The sequence below is a fragment of the Haliotis rufescens genome, unplaced genomic scaffold, assembly GCF_023055435.1.
Source record: "Haliotis rufescens isolate VD_foot unplaced genomic scaffold, xgHalRufe1.0.p SCAF_6, whole genome shotgun sequence".
In the NCBI taxonomy this organism is placed as follows: domain Eukaryota; kingdom Metazoa; phylum Mollusca; class Gastropoda; order Lepetellida; family Haliotidae; genus Haliotis; species Haliotis rufescens.
Window position 1 is genome coordinate 36,145,419 of NW_025964334.1, and position 17,493 is coordinate 36,162,911.

Below are 17,493 nucleotides of genomic sequence, written 5' to 3' on the forward strand. Positions count from 1 at the left end.
TATAACCAAAATCTATATTGTGATAAAACGTCTCTTATTCGTGAATCAAATCAGGTGAGCATCTTAATTAAAAACATGAAAAGATTTGGGAAATATCTGTTGACGCCGAGTTGGCGGTACAGGTGCTTTGCAAATCCTGCAATCGACCGAAATCTGCACGGCACTTTACGAACCAGGTGACGATTTCGTTACGCGATTTTGATTGGACTATGCGTAGACTCGTTAATCCAGCCAAAATATAACTCCATAATTCCAGCCTAGTTCGGCAAGGGTGGAAACGGGAAGATGGACGTGATCAACCTTTTCACACATGGGTGTCCAAACTGTACAATGACTCGTGGTTTATGAGTTTAAATGTTGAATTTGTCGATTCCATTGTTTGGGCTACTCTGAATACCAATAAAACCTTGGTGCTTTTACTTAAGGTACGTACTGTACATCATTATGCGAGGTTTGTAAACCGAGTGATTAAAGCGTTCGTCGCCAGGATGCTGATCCGATTTGATCCGTAAAAGGATATATCGTGTGAAAACATTTCTGTGTGTCCCTTGACACTTGCAATGTTGTCCAATGTTATCTTTTCCCTAAAATCAGCGCCCCTGCACATATTCCCTAACATGTAACTCCGAGGATAGAGGGTCTGCCCAGAGAGTGGAAGGTCGGTGGTTCCTGACCGCATCATTCCTAAAGACGTTAAAACATGTTGTTACCCTGCCGCTCAGCATTAACGGAATAAAACAAAGACTGGTCGGCTCAGATATAATGTGAGTGGGGTATCAAGGTTAAAGTGCTGCATGGTACCTCAGTGTGGAAGCACTAACAGACCGGTCTAGTCCAACAGCTACATACACACGTGCGTGCACGTATGCGTCAAATAACCTTGAACGCGACGTTAAACCCCATTTCAGCTGATCTCACCTCCAACGCTTGATAATATAAGCCTTCGATTGTTTTTCAACAGGTATCGCCTTACCAAGGGGCACTGGGGCAGTACATGTGGCACAACCGTGACCGCAGCAACTACTCCGTCGACATCCTCTGCTACAGACAGAGCCTGAAAACGGTATCTGGTAAACGTTGTACATTAACATTATATGTACTACTACTACTACTACTACTACCACTACTACTACTACTACTACTACTACTACTACTACTACTACTACTAATTGTCGTAAGAGGCGACTAACGGGAACGGGTGGTCAGGCTCGCTGACTTGGTTGATGCATGTCAGCGTATTGCAATTGCGTAGATCGATGCTCATGATGTCAATCAGTGGATTGTCTGGTCCAGATTCGATTATATACAGACCGTCGTCATAGAACTAGAATATTGCTGGGTGTGGCGTTAAACAACAAACAACCAAACAAACGAAACTACTACTACCAATAAGTACATTATCATGCTCTATCTTCCACACTATTACCCTGGTCAATACCATTCTCGACTCCATTGGGAGTATACACCCCAAGCTGACTATTAGGCACAAGAAGGAAACGAAGTTATCATACTTGTGGCCAGTGGGTCCGACGTGTGTATCGTAATGGGAGGATGGTGGATATTTGAACTCGAAGATGCATGAACTCTTTTCCTGAGCGACACATCATGCTGACAATAACGATAAATTCTACTTACTCATTAATGTGGTTGGCATTGCAGGTGGGTAAGTGCACCTTCATGAATGGCACGGCGAAGATTCGGATGAAGAACGTGACCGTACATAACAGCGCTACTCGGGGCAGTCAGTGGGTGGAAAAGCTGAGAGTCGTGGCACGCTTAGTAAGCAGTTTCAGATCATCTGAGTGAGTGAGTGAGTGAGTGAGTGAGTGAGTGAGATAGTGAGTGAGTGAGTGCGTGACAAGTAATTATCTGCGGAGTAACAGTTGAAGACATGGTTCAAATTTTTTTGATAAAAGGGGCACAACTCTGTAGAGCCACATAAAACAGTTGACGACATGGTTCGTACCGATTGTTTAAAATTCTGTGATAACCTGATAATGTTTGTGTATGAAATTAGATACATTCGACATTATTTGATAAAAGGCTTGGATTGAAACATTTAAAGAAGGAAGGTAACATATCATCTGCAATATGTTCACCTTTATGTAACACATTAAAAATATTGTTGTCTTGTTGCTGGGCCTGGACCAGATCGGGGTTGTTTTCATTTGTAGACAATGTAACAATGTTGTATCTGCAGCGCGAGCCCTTTGTGATGAAGAACTTCGAGGGGAAGTACGAAGGTTTCAACGTCGACCTTCTGGAGATGATCTCGAGGAAGGTGAACTTCACCTATGAGATATACGACGTCGAAGAAAGCGCCCACTTTAACAAGTCTGACGCTATGGTTGTGGAGCTTCTCACGGGGGTACGTCAGCCACGCCATAACGCTACCAGTACCTTCGTAAACAGCCATATTCGGGAATAATGATATTCATATGATTTAGTTCATTGTAGACGAGAACGGTAAGCCTACATGTACGCGAGTTTACTTGCGTTATGATAATATAGAAGGCACTCTTATCATTTGGAAACAACATGGCCGTTACGACTAAATACAAACAAAATATCAATGACAGTTACAACGCTATGTCATTTAATGTGATAACAAACAGGTACATAGGTCCCCAGCAAAATAGGAACATGTTTGTCGTAAGAAGACACTTGATCGATCGGGTGGTCAGACACTTGATGGATTGGGTGGTCAGACACTTGATGGATTGGGTGGTCAGACACTTGATGGATCGGGTGGTCAGACACTTGATGGATCGAGTGGTCAGACACTTGATGGATTGGGTAGTCAGACACTTGATGGATCGGGTGGTCAGACACTTGATGGATTGGGTGGTCAGACACTTGATGGATTGGGTGGTCAGACACTTGATGGATCGGGTGGTCAGACACTTGATGGATCGAGTGGTCAGACACTTGATGGATCGGGTGGTCAGTGACTTGATGGATCGGATGGTCAGACACATGATGGATCGGGTGGTCAGACACATGATGGATCGGGTGGTCAGCCAGATGATGGATCGGGTGGTCAGACACATGATGGATCGGGTGGTCAGTGAACACCAGCCCCCTCGCCCAGATTATTGAATGGTCGTTCCTAACTGACCGTGATCCATTTTCAGAATGCTTCCATGGCTATTGGGGACCTGGAGGTGACGGCGGAGACTGAGGAGGTGATCGCCTTCTCCCACACAATCCTCTCCACCACCGCCAGCATCCTGTCCAGAAGGGCCACCAACTCCAAGACCTACTTTCTCTTCCTCGGACCCTTCTCCATGGGTACAGCTCCTTTAACTTTCTGCATTGGTGAATTGGAGGTCCTTTAACTTTCTGCATTGGTGAAGTAGAGGTCCTTTAACTTTCTGCATTGGTGAAGTAGAGGTCCTTTAACTTTCTGCATTGGTGAAGAAGAGGTCCTTACTTAATGTATTGGTGAAGTAGAGGTCCTTGCTTTCTGTATTAGTGGAGTAGAGGTCCTGACTTTCTGTATTGGTGAAGTAGAGGTCCTTACTTTCTGTATTGGTGGAGTAGAGGTCCTTACTTTCTGTATTGGTGGAGTAGAGGTCCTTACTTTCTGTATTGGTGGAGTAGAGGTCCTTACTTTCTGTATTGGTGAAGTAGAGGTCCTTTAACTTCCTGTAATGGTGAAGTAGAGGTCCTTTAATTTCTGTATTGGTGGAGTAGAGGTCCTTACTTTTTGTATTGGTGGAGTAGAGGTCCTTACTTTCTGTATTGGTGAAGTAGAGGTCCTTTAACTTCCTGTAATGGTGAAGTAGAGGTCCTTTAATTTCTGTATTGGTGGAGTAGAGGTCCTTACTTTCTGTATTGGTGGAGTAGAGGTCCTTTTATTTCTGTATTGGTGAAGTAGAAGTCCTTTATTTTTCTTTATTGGTGCATAAGAGGTCCTTTAACTTTCTGTAATGGTGAAGTAGAAGTCCTTTAACTTTCTGTGATGGTGAAGTGGAGGTCCTTTAACTTTCTGCATTGGTGAAGTAGAGGTCCTTTAATTTTCTGCATTTGTGAAGTAGAGGTCCTTTAATTTTCTGTATTGTTAAGTAGAGGTCCTTTAATTTTCTGCACTGGTGAAGTGGAGCTCCTTTAACTTTCTGCATTGGTGAAGTAGAGGTCCTTTAATTTTCTGCATTTGTGAAGTAGAGGTCCTTTAATTTTCTGTATTGTGAAGTAGAGGTCCTTTAATTTTCTGCATTTGTGAAGTAGAGGTCCTTTAACTTATTTGTATTGGTGCGGTAGAGAGCCTTTAACTTTCTGTAATGGTGAAGTGGAGGTCCTTTAACTTTCTGTATTTGCGAAGTAGAGGTCTTTACTTTCTGTAATGGTGGAGTAGAGGTCCTTACTTTCTGTATTGGTGAGGTAGTGATCCTTTAACTTTCTGTATTGGTGCAGTAAAGAACCTTTAACTTTCTGTATTTGTGAAGTGGAGGTCCTTTAACTTTCTGTATTTGTGAAGTGGAGGTTCTTTAACTTTCTATAATGGTGAAGTGGAGGACCTTCAACTTTCTGTAATGGTGAAGTAGAGGTCCTTTAACTTTCTGTAATGGTGAAGTAGAGGTCCTTTAACTTTTTGTATTGGTGAAGTTGAGGACCTTTACCTTTCTGTAATGGTGAAGTAGAGGTCCTATAACTTTCTGTAATGATGAAGTAGAGGTCCTTTAACTTTCTGTAATGGTGAAGTAGAGGTCCTTTAACTTTCTGTAATGTGCAGTAGAGGTCCTTCAACCTTCTGTTATGGTGAAGTTAGGCCTCTTGGACATTCTTTATTGTTGAAGCATAAGTCCTTTACTTTTCTTATTGGCGAGAGATCCTTCAACAGTTTCATTTCAGTTTGGCTCCTTTGGCCTTATTGAGACCCTGTGAACAGTCGGCTCTAACAATAATATGCACCTAACAAACGTACATATTCCCTTGATCAACATTCTACAGTCTAAATTTATATTCTCAGCTCCCTTCGGAGTATACAAGCTGTCACAAGCTGAGCACATTAATCTTCTTCATTGCTTTGTGCCTCCTGATTTATTTCAAACAGTGTACACTACATGACTGCTTACATGTATTTCCTGATGCACACACACACACACACACACACGCACACGCACACACGCACATACACACAGACACACACGCACGCACACACACACGCACGCGCGCACACACACACACACACACACACACACACACACACACACACACACACACACACACACACACACACACACATTCACACCAGGTTAGGGTTAGGGCACATCTCTGATAGGAAAATCTAGGCATTTGTCATGACTTGTGTGAAGGACATACAACGTGATCAACATATTTCGATTTTTAAATTACGAATTTGTTTGAATTAAACTATGTTTTCTTCAGCTTTAAATAAAACCACTTAGGTCAAATCAAATATCATTGCACATTAAGTCTTCAAAAGATAAAGAATATTTTAGTATTTGTAAAAATACATACATGATCACAGATAATTTGCCCTTGAAGATAATAATACGGAAAAGATAAGCCGCAACTCATATGCATCTTTACTCGTTGTCTGTGTCGTCACTATTCTATACTATCACTTCGTGTTGGCTCAGGCTTATGGTTCATGATCCTGGGGTTTATACTGGTAGCAGGGACTGCCCTGTACACCATGAGCCGGTTCGACTACACCCAGGAGAACAGCGAGCAGAGGTTCGACCTCAAGGAGAGTCTGTGGTATTCCGTTAATGTCCTACTGCAGGTGCGTATTGGTGGTTATTTCATGACATAACTTAACGATGCAATTCCCTATTTTGACCACATACCATAAAAAGATCAGAATTGTTCTTTAAAAAAACAACCCAGCGTCCCACGCAGCGTGGCGTCTGACGGGGGATCGGGTGGTCAGGCTCGCTGACTTGGTCTTGGTCAAATCACTGGATTGTCTGGTTCAGACTCGATTATTTACAGTCCGCCGTCATATAGCTGGAATATTGGTGAGTGCGGCATTAAAAATCCAACCAACAAATAAACAACAAACAAACTTGAATCATATGTTTTCGTGTGTTTTTAGGTGAACAATTGAGTTGCCTTTGTATGTGTTTGTGACGGGTGCCACCGGCCGGGCAGGTTATGATCGCCTTTTCGCGAACACCTGTAATCATCACGATTTCATAGTGATTCATAAACACATGCTCATGATATACAGTAGTCGGATTCGGACAACGGATTATGGATAAGGTTTTGTCGCTTTTAGAGTGATAATTTGTGTATAAACATGAACAAAACTGTAACTGTACGAGGGCGATTCCACGACTCCTTAAAAAGATGGTCAACTTTGAGTGCACACAAACCGCATCGAAGATTAGACATGTGATCACCTCCTACCTTCTGTACCAGCTAGTCTTGTATCGTCTTCACAAAGGTCTCAAGAACAGATAACATATTACATACAACATATGTAAGGATTTTTTGAGTCATTGAAAGTTGTACAGGGTAAGTGAGTGAGTATGGTTTTACGCCGCTTTAACATTATTCCAGATCACAGCGGCATTTCTACTCCAAGGATCCTAGGTTTGTGCTGATGGTTCTCCACATTCACGGGTTGTAACGTATCTGCCCTCAAGGCAACTACTGATATGTGTGTAGCTGTGTCTGTAACAGGTTTTTATGTAGGTGACACAAGTCACAGAATTTCCATAATTCCAGGGCACCACAGAGTATTCCCCCCAGACGACGTCCATGAGGACCATCATTGCCTTCTTCTGGTTCTGCGTCCTCATCATCGACGCCGCCTACACCGCCAATCTGGCCGCCTACCTCACTCTACAACAGATAGATAACAGGTAGAGGTCTGATTCCACAAATCTTAAAAATACAAACTCCCCCTTTACTTGGCATCAGCTTACACGGTCCCATGCATAATACATCTTGTATGCTCGGGATCAGACATCGCTTCTCAGGTCCAGACAGAAAGTGGAAACGATATGGAACAAGACGGGGCTGCGTTTCAGAAGGCGACCATAGCGCTAAGACAATTGCAAATCTATGTTAGAGGAAGGGAGTTACGACAGCCATCGTAGCGCTACGATGGCTTTTTGAAAGCAGATGCAGACTTACCATTGACTAAAACGGTAAACAAGGTTCTACAACCAGTATTTGAAGATGCGTGTTGCTCTGTCATCTGCATCAGGTACTGTCTTTGTTTCCGTAAACGCCTACTGAAGCCACTATATATCATTGTCAGTTCCTCCAAGCTTTCTCGTGTTTTAGGAACAATAAATACACGTATAGATACAGGACAAGTGCATTTCGTCCGTCTTCTTTAGTGTGCAGCATTTGAGTCAATAAATAAAGGAAATCTGGTTCAGGTGCTCTACTGCCCATCATTTCAGACAATGAAGCAGTACCACCTTCCCACACCCGTCACGAAAAGGCGTACAATGTCCATAAAACTAATTGGAATCAACGGATTGATCTTTGGCATTTTATGAATTTCGGTAAAAACTCTGAATGGATGGTGTGTTGGCGTAATGACATGGAACACTCTTAGACCGACCATGAGATATGCTACATATATTCCCACTCAACAAAAACATTATATGGATCATGTCAACAACTGAGAAATCAACGTTCATTTTTCATGCTATATTAATCAGAATATGAACTGTTAAACGTATTTGCCACCACTCCCGAAAATAGAATTGTACAATGGGCCTGTGGCCTTTCAGTGTTGAACTAAACTGATCCTCAACAATACATGTATTATTCCAGGATCCGAACAGTGTACGACCTGGCCGGCCAGACGGAGTTGTTGTATGGCGTGAGGATGAACAGCAATCTGATGACCTTCTTCGAGTAGGTAACCAGATGTCATTGAGACCATTGTAGTTAAGGGGTAGCTGTGGACTCTGTTACACCAGGGAGGGGGCTCGGAAGGCCCAGAAGTGTAAAATTGAGCAGAGTTGCATCCCTTGCCATGCCAGTATCCACTGGTATGAATTTAGAAATGGTGTTTTCCGGCCTCAGGTTATTTTTAGACACAATAAAAGAATATAAGTTAATTGCTACATTGGAAAGTAACCGTGTCTGTAATGTGAACGCCAAAACTTTATGAGATTTTTTTTCCGGTTAAAAAAAAAGATAAATCGCTGGATGGAAAAGAAACCTTTTCCTTTTGGATGCTTAATCGTAAGACTTAAACATTCCGGCATTTTCCCCACCTTTTGATTATGTTATTTTGCAAAATAAATGAATAAGTTGTCAGTTTGAGAAAACATCACTTTGTGCCTTATTCTACATAAAAAACAATAATGAAGGAATGGTATTGATTGTTCGTCACGCCGGAGACCTGGGTTCGATTCTCACATGGGTACAATGTGTGAAGCCCATCTGTGGTGTTCTCCGCCGTGATATTGCTGGAATATTGCTGAAAGTGGCGTATAACCCTACTCACTCACTATAGCACATGGTCTAACTTAACTACCTTTGGTTGCAGAAATGCCAAGGAGGACCCGTATGAGCGTATGTGGGCATTTATGAAAGTGGAAGGTACGTTGTGGTCTGACACCAACATGATAATTGAGTCGGTGAAGGAAGGGACATACGTGTTCATTGCTGAAAAAGTCGTCAACGACTACTACGCACTGCGGCATTGCGAACTGGAGTCCATTGAGCAGAACTTTGGTCAGAAGGATTTCAGCCTGGGCTTCCCACGCGGGGCTCCTTACAAGGACGATGTCAACAGAGCGCTGCTCTCTCTGAAGGAGGAAGGGAAACTAGATACCCTCATTAAAAGGTAAGTCTATCGTGGCGTTATGGTGGGAGACACATGCCAATTTTTTACTCAGGCCGATAGTTGCCCCGCCCGGCGCCCTACTTTTCCCCACCGATTTTATTTTAAAAGAATTTGGCTCAACCCCTCCACCTTTTGTCCACCATCTACAAACATGTTGCTGACATGGGCCATGAGCATGGACATATTTTTCTGAGAAACGCTCCTACGGGTCTGTGATTGAAGGTCGTTTCATTGTCAACAGCGCAGTCGGAAATATTGCAGCTGTATCAAAATGGTCCGTGTAAAAGTGGCAGAGGTTTCTTAAGAATATGGAAAGGTCTTTGAAGGGCATTTAGAAGTGATACACATAAGGAGTAGAATTTATGGATGTCGACTTCTTTAGTATGACACGTTGTGTTTCAAATAGAAAAGAAGCTCGCATCCATAAATTCTCTTCCTTAATATGGAAAGGGTTTGTAGCTTTTATTATATTCACAGCGTAAGGGAGTGGTCTACATTATAACTACGGTTCAGTAGACTGGGGCTGTTATTACAGTTGTGAGTGGTGGTTTCTCTGAACTAGTTGTGATGTGATTTCATATACGATTCCACAAATAAGGTTAGATTTGCCAATATCGAGGTATTGTAAAAGTTGTTCTGCAACAAGTTTGTTTCCTCTTAGATAGGAAATGCTGGGACTACGATAGGTTTTGTGCTCAGACAAACAAAGTCAAGCCAAAGTGAAGTCAACCAATCATGTTTCACCCACAATCATCTTCGATTGTCCAGGGTATTTATTCTCCTTTCAAATATGACAAATACACTTGACCAAAGTACAACCAACATATTTTTTTCGCATGAATGTGTAAATTGATTGGATGGCTATTTTAGTGACGTGCGATTCAAATTTGACTCAACACGCAACTATGGTTACGGGAGGGCCCAGGGTACTTATGACAATACATGGGAGATATAATACACTTGATAACAGGGGATGGATAAGCCGCATACAATATCCGAGATTTTTTGCCAATAATATTATTGAAGGTGGGATGAGGTAAAATTGGGTTTAAGGTAGCGTTCAAGATCTTTGCACTGATAAAGCAACGTGTGTGTGTGTGTGTGTGTGTGTGTGTGTGTGTGTGTGTGTGTGTGTGTGTGTGTTTGTAATATGTGTTTGTTTGTTTGTGTGTGTTTGTTCGTTCGTTCGGACGAATTCTAGTTTTAGTCCTCTGAGATCCTAGGACGCAGTTTCACATAGATACCCCATTCAGACACATTACACTCACTCCGAGCCGACCAGTCCTGGTTTTATCCCCTGTATGCCAAGAGCCAGGCAGGTAAACAACTAGTACCATCTTGTAGTATAACGCGGTTGGGGATCGAATCACCGACCAACCACTCCCCGGGCAGACACTCTATCCACTACACCTGGGAGGCGGTCTATTACTTAAGGAGGGCGTATTGTCCAAGTGTATGTTTGAAGTGTATGCATGTGTTTGTACACAAGTAGTACTCTAAGACCGTCTGTGTCCAGGTGGTGGACGTCCCGTACCAACTGTACGACAGACACGGACACTCTATCCACTACACTTGGGAGGCGGTCTATTATTTAAGGAGAGCGTATTGTCCAAGTGTATGTTTGAAGTGTATGCATGTGTTTGTACACAAGTAGTACTCTAAGACCGTCTGTGTCCAGGTGGTGGACGTCCCGTACCAACTGTACGACAGACACGGACACTCTATCCACTACACTTGGGAGGCGGTCTATTATTTAAGGAGAGCGTATTGTCCAAGTGTATGTTTGAAGTGTATGCATGTGTTTGTACACAAGTAGTACTCTAAGACCGTCTGTGTCCAGGTGGTGGACGTCCCGTACCAACTGTACGACAGACACGGACACTCTATCCACTACACTTGGGAGGCGGTCTATTATTTAAGGAGAGCGTATTGTCCAAGTGTATGTTTGAAGTGTATGCATGTGTTTGTACACAAGTAGTACTCTAAGACCGTCTGTGTCCAGGTGGTGGACGTCCCGTACCAACTGTACGACAGACACGGACACTCTATCCACTACACCTGGGAGGCGGTCTATTATTTAAGGAGAGCGTATTGTCCAAGTGTATGTTTGAAGTGTATGCATGTGTTTGTACACAAGTAGTACTCTATGACCGTCTGTGTCCAGGTGGTGGACGTCCCGTACCAACTGTACGACAGACACGGACACACGGTCAGTCACCAACAAGGCCACTAAGGAGCTGGAGGTCACCCACATGTACGGCGTCTTCATGGTCCTCGGGGCCTTCGTCGTCCTCGCCGTCATCGTGGAGGTCATTGAGAGGATTAACACATGTGTCGAGGACAGGAAAAGAAAGAAGGTGGGGAAATAGCTGGTCTGCGTTATATGGGGAAACGGCTTGTCGGCGTTACATGGGGGATACACTAGTTGGCGTCATATGGGAAATACCCTTTGTCGGTGTTTCGTGGGGAAAGAGCCATGGTCGGTGTTATATGGGCAAATAACTTATCGGTTGGATGCTCAGTTCTAGGGGTGCGTTGCATTAAAATCACGTGTTCGTGTGTTTATCCGTGTCAACACGGGTAAGGGTAGGCAATGGAAACATAGGGTGATTACAATACGGGTATTCGGGACTTGGAGTCTAGGTGCAGTCCACGTTGAACGACGTGCCACGTGTGAGGTCTCACTATTTCTTTATCAGGATAATCATCAACTGTTAGACAAGAAGGCAAAATACGATTTGACTTAGCAGACAAAGAAAGTTTTATTTTAACAACTTGAACTAAAATGCTAAGACAGCCAAATTAGTTTGAGACCAATTAGGAGTAAGTGAGTGAGAGTGTACGCCGCTTTTAGCAATATTCCAGCAATATCACGGCGTCACCAGAAATGTAGAATCGTATAATGTATCCATGTGGGGAATCGAACCCGGATCTTCGGCGTGACGAGTGAACGCTTTGACCACTAGGCTACCCCATTGCCCTCGAATTAGGAGATAAGCAAATACTGTGTATTGGAGATAGGCATAGCTTAACAATTAATTTGAATTTATCATTTGGAATCTCACATCTTTATCACAATTCCGCAAATATACTCAACGCCAAAAGAACCGCGAATACCATACATGTTGGCTACAATAGGAAGACTTACTCATGTTCAAGAGATATTAGATTGGTTCGATGCACATACGAACAGAGTGGTATTGTTGTGTAAACCGACGCTCATGAACGCATCATATGTGACGTCATAGATCCATTACTCGAGATGCACCATTTGTCTCGTGCAGGATTAGCGTGTAAAGTTTGGAAATCACGTGCAGCATATCGTGATAAGAATACAAATTTAAGTCACTCTGTGGTAACACTTGACTGATCATGATTGTTAGTTTTGTCATTAATTGGTACACATTGGAAAGAAATCTCTTCTTAACGTACATACTTCTCTATATGTTTCTATGGTTCGTGTTTTTTTGGCGGTGAGTATATAAAACATGAACTCTGTGGGGTTGGCAGTGATAGTGAGAACAGTAGCGTGGATTACGTCAAATGTTTTGAGTAGATTTGTCACAATATCAGCTTTTGTACAAAATAGATATACAAATAGATATAACATTGTTTTATTAAATCAATATGTTTGACGCGCATGTGAGATAGGCATTAAATGTGTGTAGTAGAACATCTTCGTATCATTAAGTGGGCACTCCTACCTGTCTGTCTGTCTGTCTGTCTATATTGCAACATTGTAGAAACCACAATGCATCGTGTAAGCTACATTTGCAATCTCATTAAAATCAGATCTCAGTTCTCGCTACCGCTAAACAAAGATCTGAGAACACCCCATTACGGGTCACGTCAGACCGACCTTGCGAGAACTTTGACCGACCAATGGAATGACTGACAAGAAGTCGACATTAGCCAATCAAAAGGCAGCTTTCTCGTGCTTTACGGCACTAATTTCAAATTGGCGACTACGCTCCGAAACATATTTTGACAAATTCTCGATTAAGAATTTGAAACCTGAACAAAAGAACATTCTGGAATGGCTAATAGATGGTCTAGATTGTATGGATTCAGCCGTTAAGCCCGTAACTATCGTTCGAAATACCACATGTTAAGATTTTCGTGGTTGCATGATTAGAAATCCCATTCCGACTGTCACTTTCATAATTTGGTAAGCGACGCTCTGATTGGTCAGATGAAAGATCCTTCTGACGTGACCCCTTATTGGATGTCCTCAGTTCGTTGTTTAGCGGCAGCGAGAACAAAGATATGATTTTAAAAGGGTGCCTACATTTGTCAATGCCATTATTTGAATAGCTCTCCGGTCATGACAGAGTAAGAAGTACATTCCTACAACTGATAGCTTCCGTGGTTATGCGGTCGCCATCAGTGGTTGTTATTGAAATTTGAAAATTTTGTCTGACCAACCGGAATCGTGTATTTTTCAAATTCATGGCAGAATTATATTTCCTTTTTTCCAACTTTGACTTCCAGGAAAAAGACGTGAAGGAGGACCTCCAGAGGCCCACGACGTTGAGCGAGGGGTTCCTCCCGCAGGCTGTGGAGGCCGTCGCCGATATAGACAAGAAGGAATATTGATTAATTTTGATGTATTGGCTTTAATATAATATTTTATGGATAGTAGATAGTAGTTTTTCACAAGTCTTCACAAGAGTCATTTCTCGATGTAGTCAAATATACTGAAAAGCAAAAGTTCCTGTGACATTGAATAAGATTTAATACAAAGTTATGTTTTTTACCAAATCTGAAACAATTCCGGTTTGCAACAGATAAAAGACTCCTGTAAGTGTTCAAATGGTTTAATTTGCCATATTGACTTCAGAAAATGCGTGATTTCATAAAAAAAATCCATGAACATGCCAAAATGTCAATTTATATATCAATAGCTTGTGTGTCCACCTCTGGTTGCGATCCAAACCAGGACCAGGCGATGGACCAGGCGTCGCACAAAGTCCTGTGGGATATCTGTCCATATCTACTGCAGCAATTTCCTGGAGTGTCTGTGTAACACGTGGTTGTCGTCGAAGGCGCCGATCCATCTCATCCCACATGTGCTCGATTGGTGAGAGATCAGGGGAGCGAGCCGGCCAGGGGATGACATTCACGTCGTTTTGTTGAAGAGATTCCTGAACAAGTCGAGCAATATGAGGCCGGGCGTTGTCATGTTGAAAGGTTATGCCTGGGCCATGACGACGCAAAAACGGTAGAACAACAGGGCCGACGATCTCGTCGCGGTAGTGCTGTCCATTGAGATTTCCCTCTACCACTATCAAACGGGTCCTTTGTCTTGCTGTAATCCCACGCCCCCGAACCGATCTTCTTCCATGACACAATGATTGACGTAACGTTCACCTCGACGTCGGTACACTCGAATCCGTCCATCGCTGTGGCTGAGGTGAACACGAGACTCCAGTGAATGGAACTTGTCCCCACTGCATGGCCGCCCAGCTTAGACATTGTCAGCACCACTGTAGATGTGCTTGACGGTGGTTTCCTGTCAAAATGGGACGTCTGGCCGGTCTTCTGGCAACAATCCCTGCACATCTGAGGCGACGACGTACGGTTTGTGAAGATATTCGTCAATGGCCAGGGATGCTTCTTGCAGTCACTGTTGCTGGCTGGAATCGATTTCGTAGGTGTTGTTCGAATCCAGTTGTCTTGTCAATTATTGGTTACGCGTGGCCTGCCACTCCGAGGATGGTCTCTGACTGCATTCGTCTGTTGCCAACGTTGCCATAAACACCAAATGGTGTTTCTGTGGACGTTAAATTGTCTTGCAACATCACTCGATCCTGCTTCAAGCATATCAATGGATCGCAGACGCTCATTTTCGGCATTTCGTATTGTTGAATAATTGGGTAATTTTGTTGTTTTTCTGAGTGGTTGTTAAACAATGCATATGGAATCCCGTTAACGCACATGTTTTTATACCCATTCTTGGGTAGTGAAATGCATGGGGCTTGCATAAAAGTCAACTTTTGCATAGAATGCATGCTTTTCTGTAGCAATTGCGTTTTTGTGACTTGATTCCATTCATGTACTACATTTTTGAAAACCAAACTTTACTTGTTTGAAAAATACACTAAAATATTGGTGTCACAGGAACTTTTGTTGTTGAGTAAACATGCTAAATGTGCGATTTGGTGATATTTGTAGTTTTATTACAAGTAGCCGTTGCGGTCAACATGAACCGAAGCGGGGGACCTTCTGACGTAATCACTGAAGAAGATAATCAAAACTCATCCCTGAATTTATTTATCTAATTATCCCACAAATATATAGTACTAATTGACCAAACACTTTCCTGATTAATTAGAATTTATTATAATCAGTTTATAGTTTAAAAACGTCTCGAAATAGACGAAAGTTTGTGAGTAGCTGTTTGAGTATATGATTAGTGTAGACTGTAGTATATATGATTAATCAAGTCTTTGAAAGGCATTTAGAAGTGATACACAAAAGGAAGAGAATTTATGGATCTACATTCTTTATTTTGAGGAACACAAAGTTTCGGAGTATATACTTACTCCTTCATTCACCTGACGAAGGAGTAAGTATATACTCCGAAACTCTGTGTTCCTCATAATAAAGATTGTAGATCCATAAATTCTTTTTCTTATATGATTAAAATACTGGTAGTGAACGGGATAGCACTAATGGACAATTTGTTGATCTTGTATACCAGTTAACGTTTATATCCATATTCTGTGCAAATATACAACTCAAAAGAAGTTAAAGAACACCCGATACCTATATATTACTATAGTTATCTCCCATGCCATGACATGTAAACTGACCTGTGAAGATCTCGGTTAGAATTCAGAAACCCATGCTTGTCGGAAGAGGCGACAATTCTTGTCGGAAGAGGCGACAAACGGGGTCGGTTGGTCAGACTTTCTTTCTTTGTTGTTTAACGCCGCACTCAGCAATATTCCAGCTATGTGACGGCGGTCTGTAAATAATGGAGTCTGGACCAGACAATCCGGTGATTGACATCATGAGTATCGATCCACGCAATTGGGATACGATAACATGCATGAACCAGGTCAGCGAACCTGACCACCCGATCCTGTTAGTCACCTCTTACGACAAGCATAGTTGCATTTTACGGCAAGCATGGGTTGCTAAAGACCTATTCTACCCCGGATCTTCACGGGTCCTTGTTTATTGTGTACATATGCCGTAGTATGTTCGCTACCGTGATATGGCTGGAATATTGCTAAAAGCGGCGTAAAACCATACTCACTCACTCATTCTTAGCAGTCAGTCTCTTGGAGGTGTTGAGGTGCAATGGGGTTTAACATCATGCACGTGTCCGTGTGGCTGCTTGCACTAGTCCGAATTTTTGCTGGTTTCATAGTGCTAGCCCACTGAGTTACCATGCCGCATTTTTACTTGGATATCCCACTAGGGCATGTACCGACTACGAGCCAAGAAGTCCTTGTTTTATCCCCATAACGCCGAGCGCCAGGCAGGGTAACTAAGTACCTCTTTTGGTGTGAGGTGATCCTCCAGCCTTCCGCTCTCCACAGTCTCTTGGTGCGTCCGCAGACTTGGAATTGTTTTAGTGAAAATGATTACATTGAAATGGAGAATTTGTTCTTTGAACAATTTTGTTAATTACTGGACTCGGCCGATATCGTGCCCATGTATCATGTCTCATGCTTTCAGCCCTAGACTTGATTACTTTCATGCCCACGTGATACAGCTAGAATATTGCCATCTGTGGCTTTAAGGCAACATTCACTCCCAAGGACTATAACGGAGATTATATGCCGAATGTGTTGCATCCTAAATATCATACGTTAGGAATTAAAAATATATTATTATGCCAGGCTTTGGCTTTATGCAGTAAACATTCACTGCACATCAACATCAACACTTTACTTTGTTTATTGGTGAGGTGAGGTGAAATGGGGTTTAACGTCGCGTCCAAGATTATTGCACTTATATAGCGACGTGCATGCACGTGTATGTGTGTGTGTGTGTGTGGCTGCTTGTACTAGTCCGGACTGATGCCGATATATAGTGCTAGCACACTGACATACCATGCCGCAGTTTAACATGAATACCCCACTCAGACACAGTATACTGACTCCGAGCCGACCAGTCCTTGTTTTAGCCCCTTAATGCCTAGCGCCAGACAGGGTAACAAGAAGTACAACAAATGAATGGTTTTGGAGGACAGGTATAATATACAACCATTAATACTTCGATTGTATGCTCCCCAGGGAGCTGAGAATGAAAATTCAGTGCACACTGATCCCATGTCATCAATGAGTCAAAAAGTAAACGAAAATAAAACTGTAAATTTGATTTAAGATATGCTGATATTAAACCCCTCCATGCTTTATTGAAGATTTTATTCTTCCAGCACATATTGACCTAAAAGTCCATGAATAAAAAAAGGAAAAGTGAGTGAGTGAGTGAGTGAGTTGTGTTTAACGCCGCTTTTAACAGTATTCCAGTTATATCACGGCGTGTCAGCTTGATGTGGGAGGTAAGCCTGAAGTGATGCAGGCCTCAGACGTTTACCACTTTGGTGAAACCCAGGAGCATGGGTATGGCGCTGACAAACCTAGAAACATAATTGGGGCGAACCGGGATTTGAATCTACGATCATAGGTTTCTGACGTGCCCAAGGGACGCAACTCTGCACAGCGAATCGCGGCGCCTAAGACGACTGG

General features: G+C 42.7%; 1 protein-coding gene across 1 annotated transcript in view; it reads left to right on the top strand.

Annotated features, from left to right (window-relative positions):
* The window catches only part of LOC124148536 (glutamate receptor ionotropic, kainate 2-like), a 23,318-nt gene extending 9,802 nt beyond the window's left edge, over positions 1-13,516 (top strand). The window contains exons 9-18 of the mRNA XM_048386315.1: positions 962-1,063; positions 1,660-1,779; positions 2,201-2,368; positions 3,135-3,291; positions 5,607-5,752; positions 6,700-6,836; positions 7,765-7,848; positions 8,489-8,788; positions 10,953-11,145; positions 13,280-13,516. Of these exons, the coding sequence (XP_048242272.1) occupies positions 962-1,063; positions 1,660-1,779; positions 2,201-2,368; positions 3,135-3,291; positions 5,607-5,752; positions 6,700-6,836; positions 7,765-7,848; positions 8,489-8,788; positions 10,953-11,145; positions 13,280-13,384 (1,512 nt within the window). The 3' untranslated portion in view covers positions 13,385-13,516. The remainder of the gene's footprint in view (positions 1-961; positions 1,064-1,659; positions 1,780-2,200; positions 2,369-3,134; positions 3,292-5,606; positions 5,753-6,699; positions 6,837-7,764; positions 7,849-8,488; positions 8,789-10,952; positions 11,146-13,279) is intronic.
* The last annotated feature ends 3,977 nt before the right edge of the window (positions 13,517-17,493 follow it).